The sequence below is a fragment of the Sphaerodactylus townsendi genome, linkage group LG04 (assembly GCF_021028975.2).
Source record: "Sphaerodactylus townsendi isolate TG3544 linkage group LG04, MPM_Stown_v2.3, whole genome shotgun sequence".
NCBI lineage: Eukaryota > Metazoa > Chordata > Lepidosauria > Squamata > Sphaerodactylidae > Sphaerodactylus > Sphaerodactylus townsendi.
The window spans coordinates 140,162,053-140,189,811 of record NC_059428.1 but is presented as its reverse complement, the minus strand read 5'-3'; the positions used below and the strand labels follow the sequence as shown (position 1 = coordinate 140,189,811).

Genomic DNA, 27,759 nt, shown 5'->3' with positions numbered 1-27,759 from the left:
CACCCTGACGAAAAGGAAAAGCAGAGGAATGTGGAAGTCCTTTCCCCAAGGTCAATGGAAAGATATTGAGCCATCTGGTTGCCCCTTCAATTGGGAAGAGGCCAGAGATTCCTCTGTTATCTACTGTTGTAAGAGAAGAGAGAAGAAAGGAATGCATGCAGAGACTCAAAGAGGCCCCAGACATTAAGCACACACTGATATAGACTTCAATCAGCTACAAGTCTGGAATTATTACCACAAATATAAGGCATTGAATATGAGAAAAGCAGCAGCAGCAGAAATTGAGAAAAGTGCCTTCTGTTGAACAGCAGTTAGGGTCGAAAATAGGAAACAATAATATTTGCATTTAAGCGATCAATAATTCACCCTTACAATTGTCTTTCCAAAACAGGGACCCGCCTTTTCTCAGAAGGATTTCATCCACCTGACCTCATCCTTGTACGTTTTTTTCTTACCTTTCAGCGATGATCCCATTTTAACAGGCGTTTGATGACTCACTGGTGCTGTTATTGTTTTTGGCCAGAGAAATTCCCTTTTGAGACCCATAATGGTGCTTTTTGATCCCCGTGAGTTACCTTCTTGCAGTACCGAAACTGTTCTTATCAGTTTGCTGTATTTCTTTGGTGTGTTGCAATGTTTTCTGTGCTTTGAATGATTGGATGTGAGTCCAGCAGCCCCTTGGAGACCAACAAAAGTTTCAGGATATGAGCTTTCAAGGGTCAAAGATCCTCTCATCGGGTTAAATATTTGTAACTCGTTTTCCATGGTCCACTTTGGGTTGGGAAGCTGAAATATCGATATTTGTTTATTAGATAACTCTTTACACATGCACAAGAAAACCTCAAAACAGTGTGTCTATTATATGCCTGTGAAAAATGTATTCTGTTGCATTTTAATTACTGGGGTGCTTCAAAAGATAGTTCTTAGCTCGAAAAGGGGATGAAATCTATATGCCGTTCTTCCCACACGCACACACACTTGTCTCTTTAAGTTTTAGAAATAGGTATATATTTTATATATAATATAATTTTGTCCGATCAGACCATTGTGCCAACTATTTGTACATATTGTGCAACCCCAAACAACGCAGAGCGTACACTTTGGCTCGTTTTAACGCTCTGCCTAACACTATGACTAACCCTAACCCTAACACTATGACTCTTGGCAGGTACAATAACACTCCATACGAGAACAGGTTATGCCAATGCAATATGGCCGTTGTTGAGACTGTTCAACATGTACTATTGGAATGTCCAGTGTACGAGTCGTTACGCAGTCTATATACATCTGTCCATTGATAGAGAGCTCAAACGATGTTAGGCTACCATCTGTTATGAATTTTCTACTCAACAGTTCCTGTGATCTTGTTTGTGAGAATGTTGCAAGTTTTTTGAGGAACTACTTGATCAGGCGCAATCATTGCCTACATAGTAGTAACGGCTAAATTATTTTATGTGTGCGTGAATGTTGTGAATGTTCAACGCTGTTTTAATGTATTTTAATATTTTAATGTCTCAGTTAGTAGATAAATGCCCCTTTTTACTAACTCTGTAATTTATAATGTCAATAAAGGCTTTGGATTGGATAATATAATTTAAATATTTACTATTATTTATTTGCCAAGTTTATGTGTTGCTTTTCTGCCTCATTCATTGCATTTATGATGCAAAAAAATTCCCTGTACTATAGGACACGTGGCATAAAAGGAAGAACGGAATCGAAGTGGAGGACAAGCACACTCAGGTAATGATTGTTAAGTGAGGGAGAAATTCTCTCCTCTCAGCCAGGACTGAGTCCACTGCAAATTAATTTTTCTACAAGGCCGCTATAAATATTGTAGCAAAAACTACCAGAGAATTCTTTTAAAAGACTGAAATTGCCATCCTGGGCACACAGCCGATAGGAAGTCATATAGAGTTCACTGGTGGTGGGTTTTTTAAATTAATTATTAATTTGTAGCATTTGCTCCAGGGTGAAGGGCAAAATGCAGCACAAGAAATGACTATTTAATTTGGTTTCAGCTAGCTAGGTATAAACCTAGAATTAGAAGTTTATCTCTTGAGATGATATGATGACTTGTCAAGCAGTTTTTGTTCTGTCCTCTAAAAAGAGACTTGGATTCTCACAGGTTAAGAGGGACATTTTGAAATCCTACAGGAGGGCAGTTAAGGAGGCTAAGAAGAACTTTTGCCCCACCTCAGTTGCCACTGCAAACTCACGCCCGGCACAATTGTTTGGGCTAATTCGATCTCTTACCACCCTTCCGAAGGACTCAAAATCTCAGGAATTGGCATTTATGTAAAGATCCTGTAAGCCAGTGGGTTTTTGTCTACTGCCTTGCTAGTGCCGGGATACGGGGATCAGCCTTGGTTGACCTCCTTCCTTGGTGATCAGGGGTCGCAGATGTCATCGGGGAGGGGGATCCCCAGGCGGAGTGAAACGGAATGTTGAGTGCCACAGGGAGCTGGCCTCTCTCTGATGCTATTTAACACCTTTATGCAACCCCTCGCTCAGCTGGTACAGCTTTTCGGGCTTGGGCGTCATCAATATGCAGATGACATCCAGCTCATCCTCACAATGGAGGGCCAGCCGGCCTCTGCCCCTGAGGCTGTCCAGCACTGTTTATGCTACCGCTGCTGCTCGGGTAACAATAAGTGATTTCAGCTCAGCAACGTAATGAGGCGCAGGAAGCCGGCATTCTTCAAAGCAAAAGGATTTTATTTTTGGGTGATGGTCACAGCTCGGGCAGGAGAAATCGCGCTCTTGCAATGCAGTGCAAGAACTTTTATTTCCAAACTTCAAAGGGGCAGGGAATAGGGGAGGAGAGGGGGCAAGTCCCTCTCCAAACACCAATCAGAAAACAAACAAATGCCAATACGAGATACAGTTACAACTTCTGAACGGGATTACAAAATCCCGCTGTCAACCGTCTTCTCGCGAGATCTCGCAATGGTGCTGAATGGAAAGCAGATAAGGTCCATTCAAAAAATCCAGGTGGGCTCGCTACCGCACCCAGGTATCTCCTTTATCAGATGGCTGTTTCCTTCAGTAATACCCTGAGGCTCCCGCCTCACTTTGTTGCAACAAAGAAAAGTTCAGACTGTCCAATGGTGGTCCCTGCACGTCTTCCAACAGCTGGGGACCTTTGGGTACTGGCAACAGATTTGATTTACAAGTCCAAAGAGGGTCTTTGTCAAGGAGTCGGCTGGGCGTTGGTCTAAGCTGCATTCCAGAGCCAACTTCCTTGTCCCATAATATCAAACATTTCAGGCCACTGCTTTGGCCATCAGACACAAATTTCAAAAATAACATTTCTAAACTTAAACGTTAGGGAAACCTTAAAGGGATAAACACATATGCTTATAGGCAAGACTTCCCTAAACCTAACAATAACAAAATTATTGTTTTTATCATGTTGTTCACCGCCCAGAGCCCTTCGGGGGAGGGGCGGTATACAAGACTAATTATAAATAAATAAATAAAACCTTAAACTTAACTGGAGAACCTAGTCAAACTAAAATCCTAAACAGCGGGCACATCATAAATTCAACTAAAGAGGGGCTTTTATTACATCATGAAAAGGCATAACAAAGAGGGAAACCATATAGCATTGGTACAATCCTACATATACGTTCTCTGTGAGCCTTATGTAGGATTCTGAACCACACAAGTCTCCGCGTCCGGGCATGGAGCCAGTGTAGCCAGGCAACCTGACTCAGGAAAATATTTTGTTTTATTTTCCTGGCGGTAACATTTATAGAGGCTGTGGCAGCTTAGTTGAGACCGAGCAGACTGAAGCTGAATCCAGCAAAGATGGAGGTTCTTAGGCTGGGTTGGGGGGAGAGACCTGTGCATTTCCAGTTGCTGACACTGAACGGTATGGTGTTACATCTGTCCGCATCGATAAAGAGTCTGGGTGTGACTTTGGACTCTGGCCTTTTGCTGAAGAACCAAGTCGCTAGGACAGCCCAGACTGACTTTTTCCATCTGAGGCAGGTGCAGCAGCTGTAATCTATGCAACGGTCACTTAGAGACTACTGCCACTTGCTCCATGCGGGCCTACCTTTGTCTTTGATCTTGAAGCAGAAAGTTGTATAAAATGCAGCCGCATTGCTGGGGCAGCCGGCCACAATCATATAACACCGATCCTTAATCATCTGCACTGGCTACCGGCCGAGTTCCGGGTCATTTTCAAAGTTTTGGTATTGACCTTGTCAGGCCCCGCCATTCAGGGCCTGCCAAAGCGCCTGAGACATGCCCGGGCATGCCTTTCAGTGGCTGGTCTTGCATCAGCCTTGCCCCAGGCCAGAGTTTCAGGTTTCCTGTTTTGCTGCAAGGTAGTGAATAGAGTTTAACGATCCCTCCTAATGTCTCCTTTTCCGGGAATGGCCAGGCCATTCCCAAAACAGTGTATCTACCACAACTGTCTTCAACTGTCCTTTCTAATGCTGATATGGGGAATGCAAGAGTATGGGCTATTTGATTGTAATTTAAGGTTCATACTGGGGGCCAGGGAGCTGGGACCTCAGTCTCAGCTACCTGGCCTTATGGGTCAGACACTGTTTCAATAAAGCTCTAAAAGCCATTCTCGAGTCTTGTTATTGACTGGGGTACTAGGCCCTTACAGACCTTTAAGGCCTTACATGGTTTCAGATCTGCATAACTTTGGGACCGCATCTCCCCACATTGCCCTTCAAGGCCCCTCCTGTCCTCAGAGGGGAACCTTTTGTCAATCCCTGGCCCAAGAGATATCTGGCTGGCTTTGACCGGAGCCAGGCCTTGGTGAAACAGATTACCAGCTGAGATCAGAGTCCTGCAGGGACTATCTTTGTTCTGCGGGGCTTGTAAAACCTGGTTGTTCCTCCAGGCCTTTTCCAGCTCGCCAGCCGGATCAAATTGTACCATCATCTCTCAGCCTCCAGAACGGGGTGGGAGAGTTTGGGATGGATTTGTTTAGGATTAATGGAAGAATTAGGACTAATAAAAGGAAACACTTCTTCACGCAACGTGTGATTGGTGCTTGGAATATGCTGGAGGTGGTGGTGATGGCCACTAACCTGGATAGCTTTAAAAGGGGCTTGGATAGATTTATGGAGGAGAAGTCGATTTATGGCTACCAGTCTTGATTCTCTTTGATCTGAGATTGCAAATGCCTTAGCAGACCAGGGCTCGGGAGCAACAGCCGCAGAAGGCCATTGCTTTCACATCCTGCATGTGAGCTCCCAAAGGCACCTGGTGGGCCACGGCGAGTAGCAGAGAGCTGGACTAGATGGACTATAGTCTGATCCAGCTGGCTTGTTCTTATGTTCTTATTTAAGTCACCATCTATTTTTATGCATTATTTATTACTTAATTTTATTGGAATAGAATAATGGGAAGGTGTTTTATAACTTTTTAACAGTTTGTTTTATCTAATGTTTTAGTGTGTTTTAACTTGTTGTAACCCATCCTGAGCCCACCGGGGAAAAGGGGCGGGATAAAAATATGATTAAATAAATAAATAAATAAAATTTCCTGCAAAACGTGTTGTTAGCACGCCTTGCCCATATCTCGGCTTCCTTGATGGAATCCATCCATCACATGTTGCATCTTCCTCTTCTCCTGCCTCCTTCCAGTTTTTGTAGCCTGATTGCCTTTTCCAGGGACTCTTCTCATTACGTGACCAGAGTATGATAGGCTCAATTTAGTCACGTTAGCTTCCAGGGCAGGGGTCTGCAACCTGTGGCTCCCCAGATGCTCATGGACCACAATTTCCATCAGCCCATGAACATCTGGAAAGCCGCAGGTTGCAGACCCCTGTTCTAGGGAGAGTTCAAGCTTGATTTGATCTGGAATTCACTGGTTTGTTTGTTGGGGGTGATCCACTGTAAAACTCTTCCAATACCCCATTTTAAAGGAATCAACTTTCTTCCTGTCAGCTGTCTTCATTGTAAACCAACAACCAGAGAACCAGTGTAATGGAGAGGAAGATACCCAAATCAATAGCACGATCTGTTACACCTCTGCTTCAGGCAAAAAATCGAGGACTAGCAACGTAAGTTCAAACTTATAAATTTCTATTGCAATAAAGTGAACAGACCGTTTCCATGAGACATAACCATACAGAATCATAAGCAGTAATACAAAAACGAAGACAAAATATGTAACTAAAGGATTGGTCTCTGTGCATGCATTCCCCACATGTACGGAGTCCAAAAAGCATTGTTCTGAGACAAAAGTATAAATAGGTCCTATAGGATCTCCCAAATTCAAGAGGGGGATCTCTGGTAACAACCTGTTTCACAGCTTGGCCACTTTGTCAGTTCATACCGTGTTTCCCCGAAAATAAGACAGTGTCTTATATTAATTTTTGCTCCCAAAGATGTGCTATGTCTTATTTTCAGGGGATGTCTTATTTTTCTGTGTTCTGTTCGTTGGGCATGCTTCCAAACAAAAACTTTGCTACGTCTTACTTTCGGGGGATGCCTTATATTTCGCACGTCAGCAAAACCTCTACTATGTCTTATTTTCAGGGGATGTCTTATATTCGGGGAAACGGTAGTAATTTGTCTGTTGCTGGGAGTGTACAAATCAAACATGTATTGTTTTGAAAATAAATAAATACAGCACAAAAGTACATCTAATACTTTTCAATTTGATATAGTTAGAAAAAAACTACCAGTATATATAGACATTTATGGTAAAATTAATAGCACTCATATCGTTTATCATTTTAGCCGTACAGTAGTTACATGATTCCTCCCAATTCAGAGTTCTGGTGAAACTCAAAAGCATACACATGGTTATGTTTCATTGGGTAGTGGAAGGTACGACACGGATTATGGTCTTCATGAACTGTAAAGTGGTTAACAATATACCTTGCAGCAATATTCACCAATCTGAGTCACGGGTCAGAAAATGGTAGACTTGTTACAGTGAATGTTGGCGCTTTTTCTTCCTAGGAGCAGCAGTGGCGTAGGAGGTTAAGAGCTCGTGTATCGAATCTGGAGGAACCGGGTTTGAGTCCCATCTTTGCCGCCTGAGCTGTGGAGGCTTATCTGTGGAATTCAGATTAGCCTGTACACTCCCACACACGCCAGCTGGGTGACCTTGGGCTAGTCACAGCTTCTCGGAGCTCTCTCAGCCCCACCTACCTCACAGGGTGTTTGTTGTGAGGGGGGGAAGGGCAAGGAGATTGTCAGCCCCTTTGAGTCTCCTGCAGGAGAGAAAGGGGGGATATAAATCCAAACTCTTCTTCTTCTAGATCAGCAGTTTGATACCTAATTCCATAGTTAACCTAGTCACATATCTGGCAACAACAGCTAACGGTCTCATTAGTTTTATATATTAGATTTGATGGGCCGCTCCTCCTCTTCCAGGCTCGGGTCAGCAAACAGCAATTATGTAAACATTTAAAGAACATTAATAATAAATATTAAAACATCCAGTGAACAACTAACGGAGATAAAATAATCTTAGCTGTCCCTTTAGCAGGCAGATACCAGGAATCTGGTTTCTAATAAAATATCTGAAAACACTTTCTAAAGAATAAAGGTGATTTACGTTGGCATAATTTTTTCCAAAATTTCCACCATTATAGTTTAAAGATTTCCAGAAATGTTACATACCCACATGGAATACCAACCACAACAAAACTTAATTTAATATAAGGCTGGGCCTCTAACATTCATCAGGCCTCAAGTTCAGAATGACACTCGAAGAGAACTGCTTTATTCAAGCTCTAAGGAAGGGGCTGAAGTATTTGGTTATGGTTTTAAGATTTAGTTTTGTATTTTAGGGTCTAAGCATGGATCCAGATGCGAGTGTCAAAAAGCCATTCCGTGCAAGAAAAACTATGACTGTGAGCAGTCGAAAACAAATTGAAATACTGAGAAATATTCAAGCACGGGGAAAGACTGGAAGCGTCACCAACCGCGTGGATAATTGCATGCAGTTAAAAATGATTGAAAGGGACTGCTTAAATCGCAGTCCTTGCAAAGAAACGAACGCAGATCTTGAATTAAAACAAACGTCAGCCAAAGAGCCAGTAGCTAAGCGGGCTGTAAATTCTGAAAGCCGCATTTATGACGGCAGTCCAGATGTATCCAGGGGCAGTCCCTATAACGGTTGCAGTGCGCACGCCGATGTGGAAAAGTTTTTGAACCCTGGGTGTTTTGAAGACTTGCTATATAGCTTGTATAAAAAAGACTCCAGTTCTCCAGTTTCGAAGCCAGCAGAATTGCGTTTATATTCTGAACCAACAAGTCGGCCCTTGGACACTCCAAAAGAACTGACTTCCTCAGTAGCCTCTTCGACTAGTGGGGTACCTACCATGGGCAAAACAGTGAAGACCGAAGGAATGCCTGAAAATCTCGCAACTCCAGTGTTGGAACAACAACGTGACAGTTTTCAGTTCCGGGAAGGAAATACACTGTCTGGTAAGTGAGCTGATCTTTTAGTGGACTCCAGAAGTGTGTCTGAAGATCTGTGGGCGGCATTTTTGAATCCCTTTTCCTGTTACTGCCTTGCCAACCCCCCCCACCCCCCACCCCCCGGAAACCTCTAGTGGGAGAGACTCTAAAGTAGGGGTGGCCAACCTATGGGGCTCCAGATGTTCATGGACTACAATTGGCCATGCTGGCAGGGGCTGGTGGGAATTTTAGTCCATGAACAACTGGAGCCCCATAGGTTGGCCACCCTTGCTCTAAAGCGACCTCCCAGGTAGCACAAGAAAAGACTTTCAGTGCTGATAGCATTAGCTGCTGTGGAAGCTCGTTGTATATGACTACCTGGCCTGTCTCGCAGGGTTGTTGTGAAGATAAAGTGGAAGGAGGGAGAATGAGCCAAGCTGCTTTGTGTCCCAATTGGGGAGAAAAGTGGGGTATAAATGAAGCAAATATAAACAGGAGATCTATAGAAGACCAGCGCTTGTGCCCAGACCACCTGTTTCACCAGGAGGGGTATGTGCCAGCTCAAGCCCAAAATAAGAAATTAACTTTGGGCATTGAAGCTGGGTTGTGCAGCATTGACTTGTGGCCCAGTCCATTGCGAACAGGCGCCTCTCTTCATCAGGTCCAATGATTTGCATCCACAAACACCCAAGAGCTTTTTATCATGGAGGGCACACTTGCCCGTCTCAGTCCAGGAGCACGTGGGATAACCAGTCCCTTGGAGGACTGGATATGGATGGATCGCACTCAAAGACTTCCAAGAGCTTTCTGCGTTCTCGCTCTGAATACAGAGGCCGTGCCACGCCTTGTTTCAAAAGGAAGCAGGAGATCTGCCTGTTGCCATATTATGCGTCGATTCTTGTGCTGGCATGGAGTTGCTTCCGGAAGGTTAGGTCTCAGCTGTCCAGCATTGAGCAGGGGGTTGGACTATGTGGCCTCTGTGACCCAGCTCTAGGATTCTGTGGTTCTAAACTCATTTTTCACCAGTGTTCCTTTCCCTCTTGTATTTGCGCAGGGTCCCCCAGAAACAACTTTTCATGGAAATTAATGGGCGGCAGTTCTTATCAGCAGACTTAAAGTGGAGCTACTTAGAGTAGAGAAGAAGGTCTAGGAGTCTTCCTTCACACACTGCAGCCTTCTATCTCTTAGGAAAAGAAACTGTCCACACAAGATGTTCTTCCCAATCAAGAAGGCTTTTACTTAGCAGTTGCAACGTTACACAAGACTATACTAGATATACAAGGCTATACAGAACACTTCTGCAATACTATAACACTAAGCTAGAACAGATTTGAAGAATAGAAACAATGCACAGCTTTCTTTATACATTCAAGCTAGGTACTTTTCCCAGCAACAGTCTCCCATTGGACCAGAGTCACAGTTGAATGCACCAATCACATTAAAGGTCAACTGTAGCTGGTTGCCCCCAGACTTCCCAGCTCCTGGCCCTTGTTGCTGGGCAAACCTTTTTGCTGCCTAGAAAATGACCTTGTGTACCTTTGTTTTATATATCACGACAGTTCTGTGTCAATGGAAAATATAATCTGGCCCCAGCCTGTGTCTCTGGGAACTGGCACACGAGGAGCGTTAATTTGACAGAATAGATTGAAATGTGCTGTTCCAAATAATTCAGTGAGTTATTTTGTCTTCAAGATGATCCTTTGAGAAAACGGAGACCTTCTGAACATAAAGAAGTAACTTCTAAACGCAGGAAATGGTCCCGTGAAACCAAGACTTCCGGCGTGCACTCAAACAAGAACCAGCCAGGACTGGAGATGGTAAAGTCAGCGTAATTTTAAATTTTGAGAGGAGTTGTTTAGCCGTGGTTGCTCTGCGGAGTTGTCCAGGGCATGTTTGCTTGGCTGTGGTGAAATCCGAAATAATGAGGGCGCTCGCTCCAGGAAACTGTTTCCGCCCGTGTTCTTGATATGCTCTGAAGACTTCTGAATGCCATTGTGCGTTCTTTCCATTTTGCGTAATGCCTGCTGTTTTTGTTTTGATAGCTTGCTACAAGCCCTCCTGGGGCTGGAAAACTCTGAAGGTAATGCTGCATCTTTGCAGCGATATTGCTATATGAAGGGGCGGGATGGGGGGCTGTCTCTTTCAGCCTTGCGGTGCCAGTCCTGGGTGTTCCATTTCTTATTTTCAGCATCAAGCCCACCCTCGCCCACCAGCGGCTCCTAACGGGAAAGAACATTTTTACTTGGTTTATTTATTTACATTGTTTATAGTCCGCCTTTCTCATTGCCATGCAAGACCGATTACCCAGAGTGGGTTTTTAAAAAATCAACAGGATGGGACACTGACTGAACAACGCAATGGGAGTTAAGGTTGTAAAACCAACCACGGTAGAAGTTGAAAAATAGAGCCAGAGTATTGATACGAAACATTAAATGTTGCAGTAGTAGGATCCTAGTTTATGCAAGCAATACAGAGTAGTATAGACCACAGTCTCTAATCGAGGGGTGTCCAACTGTGGTGCTTCAGATGTTCATGGACTACAATTCCCATTATTTTTATTTATTATTAATTTTATATACCGCCCTCCCCCTGAGGGCTCAGGGCGGTTCACAACAAGGTTAAAACATACATTAAAACATAATTTAAATATTAATTACATAAAAACAGAACCCATTTTAAAATGTGGATGGCGTCTGGCTACCCCCCTCCCCCCCTTGTGCCCACGGGAGGCCAGATGACATGGTAGATGTATTTTTAACCAGGCTGGCCAAACGCCTGGCGGAACAGGTCCATCTTGCAGGCCCTGCGGAAACTCTGTAAGTCCCGCAGGGCCCTGATCTCCCTAGGGAGCCTGTTCCACCAGGTAGGGGCCAGGGCTGAAAAGGCCCTGCCCCTCGATGGGAATTGTAGTCCATGAACATCTGAAGCGCCAGAGTTGGGCACCTGTGCTGTAATTGTTTAGCTAAGTAACTGCGTGAAACGTTTAGTACAGTGTGACTTTTTAGCTTATTTTTCTGCCAAGCCAGACTCAAGGCAAGTTACAGCAGTGCCACAAACACAGAATGGTGGTGGAAGAGAAAATGCCACCGAGTCACAGTTGGCAATGTGCGGGGGTTTTCAAGGCAAGAGACATGCAGAGGTGGTTTGCCGTTGCCTTCCTCGGTGTAGCAATCGTGGGCTTCCTCGGTGATCTCCTATCCAAGCAACCTCTGGAACGGATCCTGCTCAGCTGGCAAGATCTGACCAGATTGCGCTTGCCTGGGCCATCCGGGCATCTCTCGCTTTATGTGAGTGGAACTGCCCTATGTGTGTATCCCAGTAGGGGTGTTCACTTTTACTGTAGTGTGTATGACTGAGATGCCCTGGCCTGGGTAACTCACGCATCTCTGAAGCCAAGCAGGATCGGTCTTGGCAAGTATTTGGATAGGAGACCCCCAAGGAATATCAGGGTCACAATGCAGAGGCAGGCCTCTGTTTTCTTTCTGACTCTCACAGCCTGGTCCAACTTGTGATGCGTGAACTCCAGACCTCTGACCGGTGGGTATTAATCGAGGCTAAGATTTCCTCTCTGGGCCTTTCCTGGGACTCCTTGCTCCTGCTCACTGCCAACAAGATGTATCATCAGTTAAAAAAAATAAACTATTTGAGCAGGAATACCAATACCTTTTGAGCAAGGCACAGAGTTCCTGTTCACCTTTGTACTTTGGGATTATTCCCCGGAAGCTCCGTGCGGCCCATTAGCGGGACTAACTTTTTAATCACAAACTCAGATGAGCATTTTCAAGAGCAAGATGCGATTATTTCCCATCGTCACTACTTCAAGGCCGGTTCTCAAACATCCCTCGGCACGCTCGACACTGTTGTTTCTGCCTTTCTTACATTGACTCCCTTGAACACACCTTGCTCTTCTGCCTCAAGTACAACACCTTTAGGCCCAACTTCTCTGCCTGAATCCCAGCCGGGTTCTCAGACATTCCTACTGATGCAAAAATGATCTTTTTGCTCAACAATCCTGAAGCTGAATTAATTGAAACTGTAGCCAAATTTCTACTGCGCATTTCAGATTAGGTTCCCTTCGTTTCTGTTCACGTCACTCACACCATTCCATATTGGATTTACCCTTATTCTTAGTCCCTATGTTGTATGTGGGCTCTAAATTTTAAATGATGCACAGGCAGGCATTGGCAAATTATGGATCCCATATTTTGAATCACCTGAATTATCCAGGGCAGGACATCTCAGTCATTGTAAGGTGTTGGCACAATGATCAATAAATAGACTCTGGATATGAAATCAGAAGCCTTTATTGGGTTGGCAACAAGGATTCAAATGGCAGGAAGCCAGATCTGGGGATCTTGGCTCCTGCAAATACATTTATTCCCTTCTTTTCCCGCTCAGACACCCCTTCCATCTTTCCACAGATTAAGAGAACAACAAGGTGTGAAAAGCTTTGTTATGGAGTACTGAGTGTCTCAAGGCCAAGCGATAGTCTGCCTGGAGCCTCCACGACTTCCTCCCCCATTCCGGAGGCCCCTGGCGAGGTCGCCTACTTAGCTATGTTACCAAGCGCAGAGGTTTAGAACAAAAGGTCCATTAAGGTGTGATAGGTATATGAAAGGATGCTCCCCCTGACCAGGTGTGACCTTGAGGTCCAAATGGTTTGGTGCCAGGGAGGGCAGGTTCCACGCCTGACAGTCATATACACTGGGGTGTTGTGGGGCTGTATGGTCATGTTCCAGTAGCATTTTCTCCTCAGAGGATGAAGATGCCAGCCGCAGTTGCAGGTGAAACGTCAGCCGGGCCATACAGCCCGGAAACCCCCAAACACCCCAGTGATTCTGTCCGTGAAAGCCTTCGGCAATACATAGTCATATACACTACTGTAAAAGTAAACACCCCTATTGGGATCCATACACAGGGCAAGCATTGGCAAGCCAAACATCTCTAGCCTTGCAAAACCCTCGGGCTCACCGTAAGTCAACTATGACCTGAGGGCAAAATAAAAGGGAAGTCTGAAATCCCCAAAATGTTACTCTATATGTGCCTCATGAGATTTTTGGCGTTTTGAACCATGGAATTCCAGTTTATTTCAAAAATGGTTTTCCCTGCAATATGGGGAACAGATTGTCAGGAAATGCAAATACAGAACCACTGTGAATGCGTGAAGTTTATTGTGCTTTGGATCCTAGGGGAGAGGGAGGGCATCAGTGCAAATGCAGCTTGGAACAGAGCAAGCAGCACCAAAGATGGTAAAAAAAGCGTTGGAATTGTTTTAAAAAAACACTGAAATGTGGGTGGGCTTTACTAAAAAGGCAGGAATGAGAGACTGTCACAGCAGTGGTATCGAATCATTCCTGACAGTGCATCAGTCTTTGCAAAAGATGTGTAGCATACAGCATGAATGATTAAAAAAAATGAAAGGTCAGGAAGGAATCTTGTGCCAAAGGGCAACATTCCACCGAGCTCAAATAACCGCTCCTTTCCTAGACCTGGAGGATTTAAAAACATTCTCTTGTTCGGCGCAGCTGCCAAACAGGGATCATCCTGATTTTCCAAGTGTAAAATTCTGTGTGTTTTTCCCCCCCGCTGTAGGTCAGAGGTTTCATTCAGAGCCACCTAGACAGCAAGCTGGGAGATTTGGACCGCAAGGTGCAGCAGCTAAGCAAAAGGATAGATCGCATGCAGTGTCTGCAGAATCACGAACAAATAACTGTTCAGATGACAGTAAGCGAGCTTTGGGTTTTACAACTTCACATGCCGTTTATTGTGCTTTGTCGCTGCATCATATTAATAATGGAACAGGCTGTAAGAGTCTCCATGCATGGCTGTTGTCTCTCGTTTTGGAGTTTTGGGTAAGACAGCGTTCAATAAGGCAGCATTTCAGAAGAAGCCCTGCCCCTTTCAATACATTGGAAGAAGAAGAAGAGTTTGGGCTTAAACCACCCGCTTTCTCTCCTATAGGAGACTCAAAGGGGCTTACAAACTCCTTTCCCTTCCCCCCTCACAACAAACACCCTGTGAGGTAGGTGGGGCTGAGAGAGCTCCGAAGAACTGTGACTAGCCCAAGGGCACCCAGCTGGCGTGTGTTGGAGTGCACAGGCTAATCTGAATTCCCCAGATAAGCCTCCACAGCTCAGGCGGCAGAGCGGGGAATCAAACCCTGTTCCTCCAGATTAGAGTGCACCTGCTCTTAACCACTACGCCACTACTGCCTTTGAAAAACTCTTCACAACACAGCGGCCCAGCTGCTGAGCTTCCGCTGTCCAAAATCCATCGCTGCAGGATCAAAAGAACCTCACTGGTTGTCAGGTAACATCCTGGTTCAGTTCTGGTTTACCTTTTGATCCTGCAGTGACAACCTGACCTCCGTGGGTCTTCTGGGATATCTGATTTGCCTTTATTGTTTTGGGGAGGAGGGCTAGGGAGGGAGAAGGGGACTGCCATCTGGTCGGGGCCCACCCACCGAGAGAGGGGAGGGGGTGGGGGTAGGGAGAGGGCAAGCTGTAAGGGTCTGTTAACGCCAGTCCGTAATTGAGGCTCAGGAATATTTCAAGAGCTTTATTGAACCATGTCAGATCCTGGGGTTCAGCAAGCCAGAGCTGACGCTCTGTCCTCTGCCCCCAGTATATCTCTTAAAACAGTGCTCCTTCAGTTACTCCCTCCTCCCAACCATTCCCAAAACCATCTGCATAAAAAAGACAGTGTGAAAGTATCATAGTTGTGAGACTCCAAGCCGCGACAGGCTCCCTCTCTTCCCCAGGAAACAGGAGATAAGGGGGGAAGTTTGCATAATTAACTGGTTACAAACCATAGCTATACAGCATGGGTCTGCAACCTGTGGCTCTTCAGATGTTCATGGACTACAAATCCCATCAGCCCCTGCCAGCATGGCCAATTGGCCGTACTGGTAGGGGCTGATGGGGATTGTAGTCCATGAACATCTGAAGAGCCACAGGTTGCAGACTCCTGCTCTAGTCAGATTGGAGGCTAAAGGAAGCAGAGCTTTCTTAGCTGTGGATACACAAACACCCCTTTTCAGGAGCTCCCGGCAAGGCCCAAAAATCGCAGTTTCCAAAAGCTTTAGAAAACAAACCAATGGGTAGGAAAAAACAAAAGGCCAAGTGAAAATGAGGCTGAAGGAAAACTTCCGATCAGCCAATAGGAATGTGGGGTCCCCAGAGAAAAAAAGCCGCGGAGGCCCAAGAGCTGCGCAGAGCGACTGGCCCGTCCTTCCCTGTGGGCCTGAATCTGCCCAGCTGCCAGCTGGCCGTCGGTACTGTCGCTTCAACTGAAGTGCATGTTGGTGCTGTCAGTGTTTTGGCTCCGTGGCCCAACCTGGTCCTGTCTCTTCCTTTGCAGAAGAGAATATCTCGGCTTAACAGGCGTGTGGATTCTGTAGCGGAATTCCAGAAGGCCCAGCTGCCCCAAAAGGTAGGCTGTCTCCCTTGCACTATTGTCTGGCTTTAGATGATTGTTTCCTATTTTTGGTTTGCAACCCTGAGCCGGGGGGGGGGGGGGGGGAGGTTTATAATTTGTTGTGTAATCTTGCCTTTTTCACATCTTTTTTTTTTTTAATTCAGTAGTAAATAAATAGCAGGTGATTGTCCAGGTAGGCACACCAGGGTTGGGAAAACGTTGCTTGCCACCCCACTTGCTCAGATGTTACGTAGCATCATAGAGTTGGAGGGAACCATAGAGGTCACCTAATCTAACCCCCTGCTCTATTCAGGATCACCCTAGAGCAATGGTGACGAACCTTTGGCACTCCAGATGTTATGGACTACAATTCCCATCAGCCTCTTCCAGCATGGCCAATTGGCCGTGTTGGAAGGGGCTGATGGGAATTGTAGTCCATAACATCTGGAGTGCCAAAGATTCGCCACCACGGCCCTAGAGCATCCCAGACAAGTGTTTGTCTCACCCCTGCTTAAAGACCGACAGAGAGGGAGAGCTCACCACCTCTCTACTGTTGCTGTAAAAACTTTTTTCCTAATATCCACTCAGAACTGGAGTGTTGTGGTGTTTCCAGGCCGTATGGCCGTGTTCCAGTAGCAGTTTCTCCTGACATTTCTCCTGATGCCGGCCACAGATGCAGGCAAAACGTCCGGAGAAAATGCTACTGGAACACGGCCATACAGCCTGGAAACCCCACAACTCTCCAGCGATTCCGGCCATGAAAGCCTTCGACAATACATCTGCTCGGAACCTTTCTGCCCATAATTTGAACTTATTACGATGTGCCTTCTCTTCTGCTGCCAACAGAGAACATCTCCCTGTCTCCTCTAAGTGACAGCCCTTCAAATACATGACTTCATGTCAGTGGGAATGGTGCTTGATACACAGTTGATTAAATTTCTCTTCAGAAACGTTTATTCCTTCTTTCGGCATGAAATCTCCATGTCTGTATTTCCAGAAGAAGCCCTGAGCAGCTGCCAAAGAGAAACCAGTCTCTTGGCAGCTGGTTGAGATATAGATCAGCAACTAGTGAAGTCAGCATAGAAGAAGAGTTTGGATTTATATCCCCCCTTTCTCTCCTGTAAGAGACTCAAAGGGGCTTATAATCTCCTTGCCCTTCCCCCCCCCCCCCACCACAACAAACACCCTGTGAGGTGGGTGGGGCTGAGAGAGCTCCGAGAAGCTGTGACTAGCCCAAGGTCACCCAGCTGGCGTGTGTGGGAGTGCACAGGCTAATCTGAATTCCCCAGATAAGCCTCCACAGTTCAGGCAGCAGAGCGGGGAATCAACCCCGGTTCTCCAGATCAGAGTTTACCTGCTCTTAGCCAGTACGTCACTGCTGCTCCAGGGAAGCATAGGGAAGCAATCCCAAATCCTGACATCAGGGGGGAGGGCACCCGTCCAGGACACACACCCTCGTGGTGGAAGAGGCTGGCTTGATTTATTCATGTTGTGCTACAGGAAGACACAACGTGCATCCTTTTTCCCCCCCAGGCAAATCTTCCAAGTGCAGAAGCAAAAATTAACATACTAAATGCGCCCAAGCCTCTTCCTGACTGTCCAAACGATCCCCCTGCATCACTGAAACGTCGGTCAGCAGAAGCTCCTTCCAAAACCACCAGAAGGTAGGCGTTTCTTGGGTGGCTTGGCAAGTGTGCCCAAAAAGCCGTCTTGTCATCTTGCGGTGGCAGAGCAGTTGTCATTCTCCGCTCGCCCTCAGACTTCGGTCTTCCTTCCTATTTGGACTCGCTGACTGGTTTAAAGTTATGCAGAACTTACACGCACTCAAGATTTAATTGCCCCTTTTCAGTGGTTTTGCTGTGTCGTCGGCTAACAATCCCTTTTTTCAAACTGGCCATGTCTTTGGTATATATCTTTTTGCAGTGCCCTCATGTGTCCCAACTGAGGAACTATGGCGTGTTTTAAAGCGCAGGTCAAGGAAAGAATGCTTAGATGCAGGGGTATAATGCCGATTGGGCAAAGTAAGCAGTTGCCCAGGGCGCCCCCTTGTGGCAGGCGCCAAAAATGCAGGGTTCGTTTGTGGGTTTTTTTGGTATTTTAGTGGGTTTTCCATTTTTGGCCTGCAGGGGGCGCAGTTTTTAGGCTAGCAGCACCAAAATTTCAGGGGTGTTTCGGGAGACTCTCCTGATGCTACCACCCAGGTTTGGTGAGGTTTGGTTCAGGGAGTCCAAAGTTATGGACTCCCAAAGGGGGTGCCCCATCCCCCATTGTTTCCAATGGGAGCTAATTGGAGATGGGGCTACAGCTTTGAGGGTCAATAACTTTGGACCCCCTGAACCAAACTTCACCAAACCTGGGAGGTATCATCAGGAGAGTCTCTTACTGATACCACCCAGGTTTTGTAAAGTGTCGTCCAGGGAGTCCAAAGCTATGGACTCCCAAAGGGGGTGCCCCCATCACCCATTGTTTCCAATGGGAGCTAATAGGAGATGGGGCTACACCTTTGAGTGTCCATAACTTTGGACCCCCTGAACCAAACTGCACCAAACCTGGGTGGTATCATTAGGAGAGTCTCCTAAAGATACCCTGAAAGTTTGGTGCTGCTAGCTTAACAATTCACCCCTGACAGCAGGCACCCCCCAAATTTCCCCAGATTTTGCTTTTAAATCCACCCCCTTCGGCATGGATTTAAAGGGAGAATCTGAGGTCCCCAGTTTAAACATTGAAAGTGATGCTGTTTCAGGGTGGGGGAGAATCAACCCCAAAATAGCATCACTTTCAGTGTTGTTTAAACTGGGAACCCCAGATTCTCCCCTTAAGGTGGATTTAAAAGGAGAATCTGGGCTCCCTAGTTTAAACACCTTTGAAAATGATGCTGTTTGGGTGTGGATTCCAGCATCACTTGTTTAAACTAGGGAGCCCAGATTCTCCTTTTAAATCCACTTTGAAAGTGATGCTGTTTCCCCCAATTGCAGGGACTGGATACAACACCATAAAATGTTTTCATAGCAGTAATAAAATATTTTGAAAGCATTTTGAAAATATTTTCAAAACAAATTTCTACTGTGTATCATGGCCTATTGCTGTGTTCAGATTTGTGAGTTGGGGCATGTTCTATAATGTGATGGTGACTTTGAAACGACCTGGTGTAAACAATCATTGCTTAGTCATGGTGGGGGAGGGTGGCTGCCCATGTCATGGTGGGGGAGGGCGGCGCCAAACTCCAATTTGCCTAGATACGCCACTGGGCGTAGCTACAAGGGGGCCGGGGAGTTTGCATTGCACCGGGTACGCGCCTGGGGGCATCAAACTCAGGTTTTGCCCAGGGCTCCAGTTTGCCTAGTTACGCCACTGCTTAGATGGCAGTGGTTATATACCACTGTGGTGTGTGTGTGTGTGTGTGACTGACAGACAGACAGTCATTCCGGCCCTCTTCAGATCCTTCCCCACCTGGGCGATGAGGGTACTGTTTATGGAACGCTTTTACTAAGCAAGGGGTTTTCACATTAGCAGTATGGACCCATTCGTCTTACTCTTCTGGGAAATGGGTCCACGATACCAATTTCTGGAGATCCCCCCTGCCTGTAGTCCCGAGAATCCATGATAGAAGCCACTTTGTGATGCATGTCTTCTCCAGTCCACTTGGGAGGGGGCGTGACCAACCTGATAGAAGAACTGAAACTGGCCAGTTCTCTAGCAGAGTGAAAACAATGCAGCAGAGTTATAAAAAGGAGTTTCAATAAAGTTCTAAATATAAAAACTCAGGCTACAAAAATATGTATTTACAAAAAGAAGAAGACAAAACTCCTTGCTGGGGGGGGGGGGTTCGATCGGGTGGCCACTCTCTCTGCGCCTCTCAGTCACCGTTTCATCTCGTTCCTTCGGGTCACGGTTGTTTTTCTTTTTACAATCAGTTCTGACAAGGAAACGTGTCTCCACGGGGAAACCTCTGGTGTCCAATCTGTGAATTCAGCAGGTAAAAAGACTTAAGAACTGTGTTTAATGTATTTTAAAACACTGGTTTAATGGAATACGGCTCAGGGGGACCGACGTATTTTGCTTATGCCTGTTTTTCATTTTCGTCCCCTTCAAAAAGCGCATAACACGTGGAGGCCCAGAATGTGCTTAGACGGGGATTCTAGCCATGCCTTCATCACAAAAACATTTAATTTTTTTTCACTGAAATCTTTCCCAACAGTTTATACATGCATATGTTTCATAGAAGACCTTTGCTGTAGTCCAGTGGGATTGAAAGAGTACAGTCCAGATGGGGAGTAAGCACCCCTGGATACCACTGAAATCCATCAAGGTTCAAGTCCCATTGACTTCAAGTGATCTGCTGAGGGTCACCTTAGATTGAATCGCTTTCCTTCAAAGAGAGAAAAAGAGTTTGGATTTATACCTTGCTTTGCTCTACCCGAAAGGAGTCTCAAAGCGTCTTACAAACTCCCTCCTTTCCTCTTCCCACAAATGACCCCTAGAGAGTTCTGAGAGAACTGTGACTAGCCTGAGATCACCCAGCAGGCTTCATGTGCAGGAGCGGGGAATCAAGCCCAGTTGGGCATAAATGAAGAGTGATAATAAATAAAAGCGACCAGTTTTGCATCTAGGCTACAAAGGATGATCCTACCTTGAAACGAAGCCAATGCATCGTCTGACCTGGCTGTAGTCCATGTGCCCAAGGACTGCTTGTCCAGCTCGATCCTGCTACCTGTACCAAAACTGCCCTCATGTTTGCGATGATGCCGATGGCAGGCACTGGTTTGCCTCCAAGCTAGCTACCCATCTGCCTACCTTCCACTGTTTGTGGGAGAAAACCAGTCGGCTTTGTTCGTTGAATTTAAAAGCATTAATGTAAAGCTTCTGTCCGGTTTCCACAGATGTTCAGCAAAAGAAAGCGTCTTCAAATTCATACCCCTCAACTGAAGTCCCACATGCAGCTCAGGTCAGTTTCAAACAGGGCTTTTTTCCTTTTTCTGCTCTGCCGCAACCCAAATTTAATTCCTTTTCCTTACCCTGTAGTGAAAGGAGGTCTGGATTATGAAGGTTGTGGCATTTCACTTTATCGCCATAGCCAAGTAGATGTTACTTATTTGCTGCTAAACTTTCCACCTGTAGAGGAAGAGTTACCTACTCTCCTTAAACGTGGGTTAGGATTTTGAACCTTCACAAGACTCAGAAAAAAGACTGTATCTTTAAAACAGGTTCTTAAAGTTTATTGAACTCAGCATCATTCAACAAACTACTGTCAATTGGCATGCTACGCATACAATTAGTTGAATAAGAGCAAACAGAGACAAAATCACTGAACCTACTAAAATCAAAATATAAAACATATCCATAATTGCTTAGCAGGCAAAAGAGAAATCAAGCAGTTCTCATAGTTCAAAAGACAGCCTCTAGCCAGCATGAGGTATCATTGTGTATCATCAGCAGTTACGAGGGGGGAGAAGCAAGAAAAAAGGGTGCCTCTATTACAATATTGAAAAGCAGATATAGGGGGATTACATGTCAGGTGATCCCAGTGGACCAATCACAAATTGGTGCTAATTAACTAAAGCAGTTGGTGTAAATCTTCATTCTTATCAGGTGTTGTGGCTGAAAGTTTATTGAAGTTCCAACCGTTAGCAAAACTTTGTGCAGCTGGGCCAAGACCTTCAATTGACTGTTACTCAGTACCAGGATGGGAAAGCTGGTGGGAAGCCAAAGAAAGGCAATTATTTTCAAGAACTATTTCTTGGACTCACAACAGAGGGGCCGTGGCAGTGATATTAAACTGTTACAAAGTTCACAACAAATGGTTACACTTAGGCTACATACAAAATGGCCACGGTTAAGCTAATACAAACACTTTCTGTACACCACCCATGTCCTATGTAGCTATAAAAAGTTGAGCCTTCCCTTACATGCCAAATGTGTTTTCTTCTTTCCTTCCATCCCCAGAAAATAAGACGTAGTAGAGGTTTTGCTGAAATGCGAAATATAAGGCATCCCCCGAAAGTAAGACGTAGCAAAGTTTTTGTTTGGAAGCATGCCCGACGAACAGAACACAGAAAAATAAGACATCCCCTGAAAATAAGACATAGCGCATCTTTGGGAGCAAAAATTAATATAAGACACTGCCTTATTTTCGGGGAAACACGGTAATTCCCATAGTATCTTTTCAGTGACACTAGTGGTTCTTTTGGTATGTGCTTGGTATAATTATAATGGCAGATTCCAGAGGGATGCCGTTTTAAATCTGCTGCCGCCAGAACAACAGAGAATCTTGTTAAAGAATAGCGGCAGTATTCCAGGACAAACTTTTGAGAATCCAAACAAGCTTTTGAGAACTCAAGTGCAGAAAATGTAGCACTCAGTGGGCGGAGGAATTTATGTGCAGGCTTGTAGCACAGGTATTGTCTCCCTTGTCTGGGGAGCTTTCTGAATGGAAGGGAAGGGCCAGAGGCAATTGTTACAGAGAGAGAGAAGAAATCTTACTGCCCTAAGCACATAGGTATGTCGCTATGCTGCTAAGCGCAGGCAAAAACTTGAAACACCATGTCCGACTTCAGTCCAAAACAAAGGAGCTGTAGATGGTTAGATATAGTCATGTCCTTATATAAAGCAGTGGTGCGACCGCACTTGGAGTCCTGTGTTCAGTTCTGGTCGCCACATCTCAAAAAGGATATCGAAGAGATAGGAAGTCTATAAAATTATGCATGGGGTAGAAAATGTCGACAGACAGAAATTTTTCTCTCTTTCTCATGATACTAGAATCTGGGGTAAAAAGGCAGCAGTCCTCCCAGGGTCCTAACTCTCTTATTTCTCAAACATGCTCGTTGCTGCTTTAGCTAAATGCTATAGTGCCCCTGGACAGTTTAATAATGAGACTCCGCATTCAGACGGTTTTGGTATTACGAAACAGTATCAGGAATAGGCATTTAGACGTCTGTTGCCAGAACTAAAGCACGAGCCACAAAGCACCCTCCATTTTACCCCCGTGTCATGCCCCCACGTCAGGCAACAGCACCCTTGGCTACCCACTGCCCATCCTATCCCAGGATCAAAAACAAGTACACTCCACACCACTGACAGCACAATAACAGCAGGTGCCCCATGAACTGATGAGGCACAGCTTGGGAAGGAAAAGCACAAAGGGTGAGAAAGCGCAACCAGGCACAGTGGTTGGGGGGGGGGGCGAGGAGAGAAGGAATCCCACGTCCCAGGCGGGAGACGTGGCATGGCAGGATTGTGGCAACAGAGTGGTGACATAGCTCCACCTTTCACCTGGTTCTGTCTCTTTGCAGAACTCGTTCCTGATTGACTTAACGGAGGAAGAGAATGCTAAGCCAGGTAATGGAGCGTTGGAGGAAGGGTCAGAGTTCTCTGCCTTCCCCCATATGTTGATTAATGCCCCCCATGTTCATTTCCCTGAGTAGAAGTGGCGTAGGAGGTTAAGAGCTTGTTCATCTAATCTGGAGGAACCGGGTTTGATTCCCTGCTCTGCCAACTGAGCTGTGGAGGCTTATCTGGGGAATTCAGATTAGCCTGTGCACTCCCACACACGCCAGCTGGGTGATCTTGGGCTAGTCACAGCTTCTCAGAGCTCTCTCAGCCCCACCCACCTCACAGGGTGTTTGTTGTGAGGGGGGAAGGTCAAGGAGATTGTAAGCCCCTTTGAGTCTCCTGCAGGAGAGAAAGGGGGGATATAAATCCAAACTCTTCTCTTCTTCTACTCCTACTCATCACATTTCGAATTGGACGCTTCCCTTTGTGTGTTCCTTCCTTTCTCCCACTAAAGGTGGGCCCTTTTTCTCCACAGCTGTTTGGATTCCCCTTGATCTGGAATCCGATGTGGTAAATCAGCACCAAGCAAAATGTTTTTGACTGTCCCAAGCATTAGCCGAAGTGAGGAGCAGTGTCAGAATCGGCCACCACTTCTGCTATCGTTTTATTTATTATGTTTCCTAGATCCCAGCCTCAGTTTAACCCCAGCTACCAGTTTCTGTTGCTCTGTGTTTTGTCGGCGCTGTTCTGTTGCAACTTCATTTGTTTTCTAAAGCAGAAACTGCCAACCTTTTTTTGTCCCCGTGAGCAATTTTTGAATTTCGAGAGTGGGTGGTGAGCGCCACTTCAAAATGGCTGCTAGCTAGCAGAATCAGAGCCAAACCCCAAACAGGAGATGAGCTGAATGGAACACCTTCCTCTGCACACTTCCTGGGACGAAGGAAGGCCGGGATGTGGAGGGTGGGGTGCTTTCTGGTGGTGACTAAGGCAGGGGTCTGCCACCTGCAGCTCTGCAGATGTTCATGGACTACAGATCCCATCAGCCCCTGCCAGCATGGCCAATTGCAGACCCCTGGACTAAGGAGAGCCCAGTCCTGATCAACGCTTTCATTTGCATAAGGGCAGTCAATAACTAGCCCTGCCTTCCAATAACTCCATCCACCATGATGTAGTAGCAACACCACATTCTGAAGATTTAATTGTTTTTGTTTGCTGCTGATTTTTAATTGCTTAGTGCTCCTCTTAACAGTGGATATTATTTTATGCAGTTTCATTCAGAACGTGCCTTGAGGGTATTTTTTGGAAGGGGGATGTACAAATATATTAACTTTTGTGATCAATAGCACAATATTCCACAGTGAAAGATAAGCATTAGTGCAGTTCTGCCATGCGTTGTGACTTGTGGCTAGTGGGGTCTTTTTAGGCCCTCGTGGAAGGAAGGAATGTTTTAAGTGCTACATTAACGTATTTTATTTTTTTATGGAAAAGAAGAAGCGGTCTCAGTCAAAGCGAATCCACCACCAGAAAGCACCACGGCCAGGCCTCACCAGCCAGCCCCAGAGCTGTCAAAGAAGGTATTACGTTTTAGAATGAATTATTTTGTCACAGCCTGCGGGCTCTGATGTGCGTGCCCCAGGATTCCACTCCTTCAGAAATTAAGACATGTTATACACAATTCCCCTCCCCACAGAGTTTTTTAAAAGTCCCCAGTTTTGCCTCAGCAGTAACTTGCACGACGTATCTTTTAAAAGGTGTACAATGCTAGAAAAAGTCGGCATACGTATTTTATTTATTTATTTATATTATTGACAGTCCACCTTTCTTACCGGGAATCAGGGCACAAGACACAAAGTGAGTCAATACAATCAGCAGATGGGACACTCAGTGAAGAACAGATTAGAGCAGGGGCCTGAAACCTGCGGCTCTCCAGATGTTCATGGACTACAATTCCCATCAGTGTTGAGAAAGTAGGTCAGGTGGTTGTTGACAAGTGCAGGTTGACCTGCCAAGGAACTTGCACCTGGGTTTGTAGTTAGAAGTACCTGGTCCTGCAGGGAAGTTGGAACCAAAAAAGGATAAAAACAAATAATGGTCTGGGGGCTGCAGAATTAGAGTAATGGGAGATGTAATCAGGAGCGGGACTTCATGTATGTTTGTGCAAACATGATCAGCTGTAAACTCTTGAGCTCCTATCAAGGATGTAGGTGGGGGGGGGGGGGGGGTTCTCGGGTTCAAACACACACACACCCGTTACATGTCCGAAGCTCTGCCCTCCGTTTGTGGGTTTTTTGTATTTTTAGTGGGGGGTTTTGGTTTTTGGCCTGCAGGGGGCACAGTTTTTAGGCTAGCAGCATCAAAATTGCAGGGAATTTTTGGGAGACTCTCCTGATGATTCTACCCATGTTTGGTGAGGTTTGGTTCAGGGGGTCCAAAGTTATGGACTCCCAAAGGGGGTGTCCCCATCCCCCATTGTTTCCAATGGGAGCTAATAGAAGATGGGGACTACACCTTTGAGGGTCTATAATTTTGGACCCCATGAATCAAACTTCACCAAACCTGTCTGGGACGTGGGAACCCGTCACAGGTTTCTTCTCCACACATTGGTGTGTTTTTTAAAAACACAAAACTTTCAATTTCAAAAATTTCCCCCTAAGATGAGTACCTTTCAATAAGAAGGCCCAAGAAGTGGCAGCAGATTAATTCAGCATTGAAGTTCTGCCTTTCTATGAGACAAGGTATAGTCAGCTAACCCAAAAATGCACGTTTCAGGTTTAATGTTATTGTGTTCCTTTTGGGCTGCCGGCCTTGTAAGCAGAACTTAACCAACGTGTCTCCCTGTATAGATCCCGGTGCCGTTTTCCCACCTCCCTCCGTTGCCAACGAGCCACCAGTGGTCGCAGCACCTAAATGGCTTTGAAGACACCCTCCCGCCCCAGAGGCTCCAACTGGCCGTCGCGCAGATCCAGAACCCCAAAGGCATCGGCCTCCAGTGGAACATCCGCCAAGTGGACCCGAGGTGCGCCCCCATCGAGAGCTTCCATTTGTACATCTGCGTCGAGAATACAAAGGCGGGCACTGTCTCTGCCTGGACAAAAACCAACGTCATCAAGGCGCTTCCTCTCCCATTGGCTTGTTCCATGTCATTTCCAGCATCTGGCAAATGTTACTTCGCCATGCAATCCAAGGACGTTTACGGACGCTTTGGACCCTTCTGTGATATTCAGTCGATTTCTGCAGTATAACTTTGGGGAGGGGGGGGGGGGCGACGATAGCAACAGCTACCCCGTGACATTTCTGTTGGGTCTTGCATCTCGGGCCCAGTTGTACAGACCAACACTTTACAAACTGTTTACTCTAATTTTTTGAGTGTCTTATTTTTTCTGCTGCTCACCCAAAGCATCCTCTGCATCAGTGTACCACCTATAGCAGTGGTGGCGAACCTTTGGCACTCCAGATGTTATAGACTACAATTCCCATCAGCCCCTGCCAGCATGGCCAATTGGCCATGCTGGAAGAACTGATAGAGTGTAGTCCCATAACATCTGGAGTGCCAAAGTTCGCCCTGCTTTCTATTCAAGGGACATGTCCACTAGTCAGTGGGTGGGGAGGAGTGCCGGAGTCCCTGCGCCCAGCCTCTCTCTTGCTGACACGGTGATACCACCTGGAAAGCGCCTCCCCATGCTGGGGCTGCTCACCGAGCAGCCAAAGGCCAGAGCTCCAGCCTGCGCAACAATGCCAGGAGGGCCTCTTCCCTACTGGGGGATCATGCTGGCGTGCGAGGCCAGGCCCAGCCCCATGGCGACCTTACAGGCCAGCTTCTGCGCTCCCCAGGGTCTGGGGAAGGCAGGAGGCGGCCTGCAGGGAGGTGGGGGCTGGCTCAAACTGTGCCCCTGCCCCCGAGCCCCACCCCCAAGCGCAGGAGGTAGGGGGGCACCCGGAGCAAGTATTGTCCCCGGGTGCCATTTCTCCCCAATACACCTCGGCTCTGCATAATTCAGTATATTGTAGAAGTATTTTGAGGTTATGCTCTGAGCTGTTTGATAGCTGGTTTGGGCAGCCCCCACCCATGGACATTTTCTCAGAGAGCACCGTCGGTCATGACGTATGAGGAATGATCCGTTTCTTTCCCAGGTGCATTTCCGTTTTCATTTCACCTGCCGGGATGGGAGAGGAGAGGAAAAGTCACCTTAATTCTTATGTAGCCTTTTCAGAAAGAATGAGGGGGGGGGGGGGATGATAATAAAATGCTTTTTTACATTGGGTTACCCACATTGTAAACTTGATTCTGTTAGTAGTGTGTGCGTTGCTGTGAGAAATGATGTCAATTAGAAATGGGTTTAATGGAGTGATCAAGACTTGCTATCCGGTATAGAATTCTTATTCCTATCGAGTCTTCTCCGTAATCCACATGTTCCAGATCTGATGCCGTCTTGAAAGACAGGTGTGTGTGTGTGCAGTTGGGAGGTGTTTTTTAGTCTCTGCAATGAAAACGTTTTGCTGCGTGCCTCAATTTGAGTGAAAACTGTACTAGACTTGGCAGATGATGACATCTGCCGCTGGTTTATTTTGGGGTTTTTTTCCCTGCAGCATTAGTAGGCACTTAAGATGCACACGGTGATAAATCTTTGGAGTTTATGGTTTCCGTAATCTATGGACATCTGTGAACGTTCTCTCCAGCCCCATG

The 27,759-nt window shown here is 46.1% G+C and overlaps 1 protein-coding gene across 5 annotated transcripts; it reads left to right on the top strand.

Moving 5' to 3' along the window:
- ATF7IP2 (activating transcription factor 7 interacting protein 2) lies at positions 1-26,433 on the top strand. Of its 5 annotated transcripts, none has more exons than XM_048494743.1 (13): positions 2-438; positions 1,690-1,743; positions 5,919-6,034; positions 7,778-8,417; positions 10,083-10,207; positions 13,983-14,114; positions 15,750-15,821; positions 17,340-17,470; positions 19,721-19,782; positions 20,687-20,751; positions 23,096-23,141; positions 24,564-24,649; positions 25,919-26,433. In XM_048494743.1, the coding sequence occupies exons 4-13, from the start codon at positions 7,787-7,789 to the stop codon at positions 26,315-26,317; spliced, it is 1,749 nt and encodes a 582-aa protein (XP_048350700.1). In that variant the 5' UTR covers positions 2-438; positions 1,690-1,743; positions 5,919-6,034; positions 7,778-7,786; the 3' UTR covers positions 26,318-26,433. The 5 variants fall into 5 exon arrangements, with proteins under 5 accessions (XP_048350703.1, XP_048350700.1, XP_048350701.1 ...); XM_048494744.1 differs by having other exon boundaries at positions 2-566; positions 24,567-24,649; XM_048494742.1 differs by having other exon boundaries at positions 2-566.
- Positions 26,434-27,759: the final 1,326 nt, after the last annotated feature.

What these genes read in the sequence shown, in the direction of transcription:
- ATF7IP2 (XM_048494743.1), top strand. Translation starts at nt 7,787, where the DNA reads ATGGATCCAGATGCGAGTGTCAAAAAGCCATTCCGTGCAAGAAAAACT. An exon ending in AAGTCCCACATGCAGCTCAG is followed by an intron (nt 20,752 to 23,095) that starts GTCAGTTTCAAA and finishes GTCTCTTTGCAG; the next exon opens with AACTCGTTCCTGATTGACTT. An exon ending in GGAAGAGAATGCTAAGCCAG is followed by an intron (nt 23,142 to 24,563) that starts GTAATGGAGCGT and finishes TTTATGGAAAAG; the next exon opens with AAGAAGCGGTCTCAGTCAAA.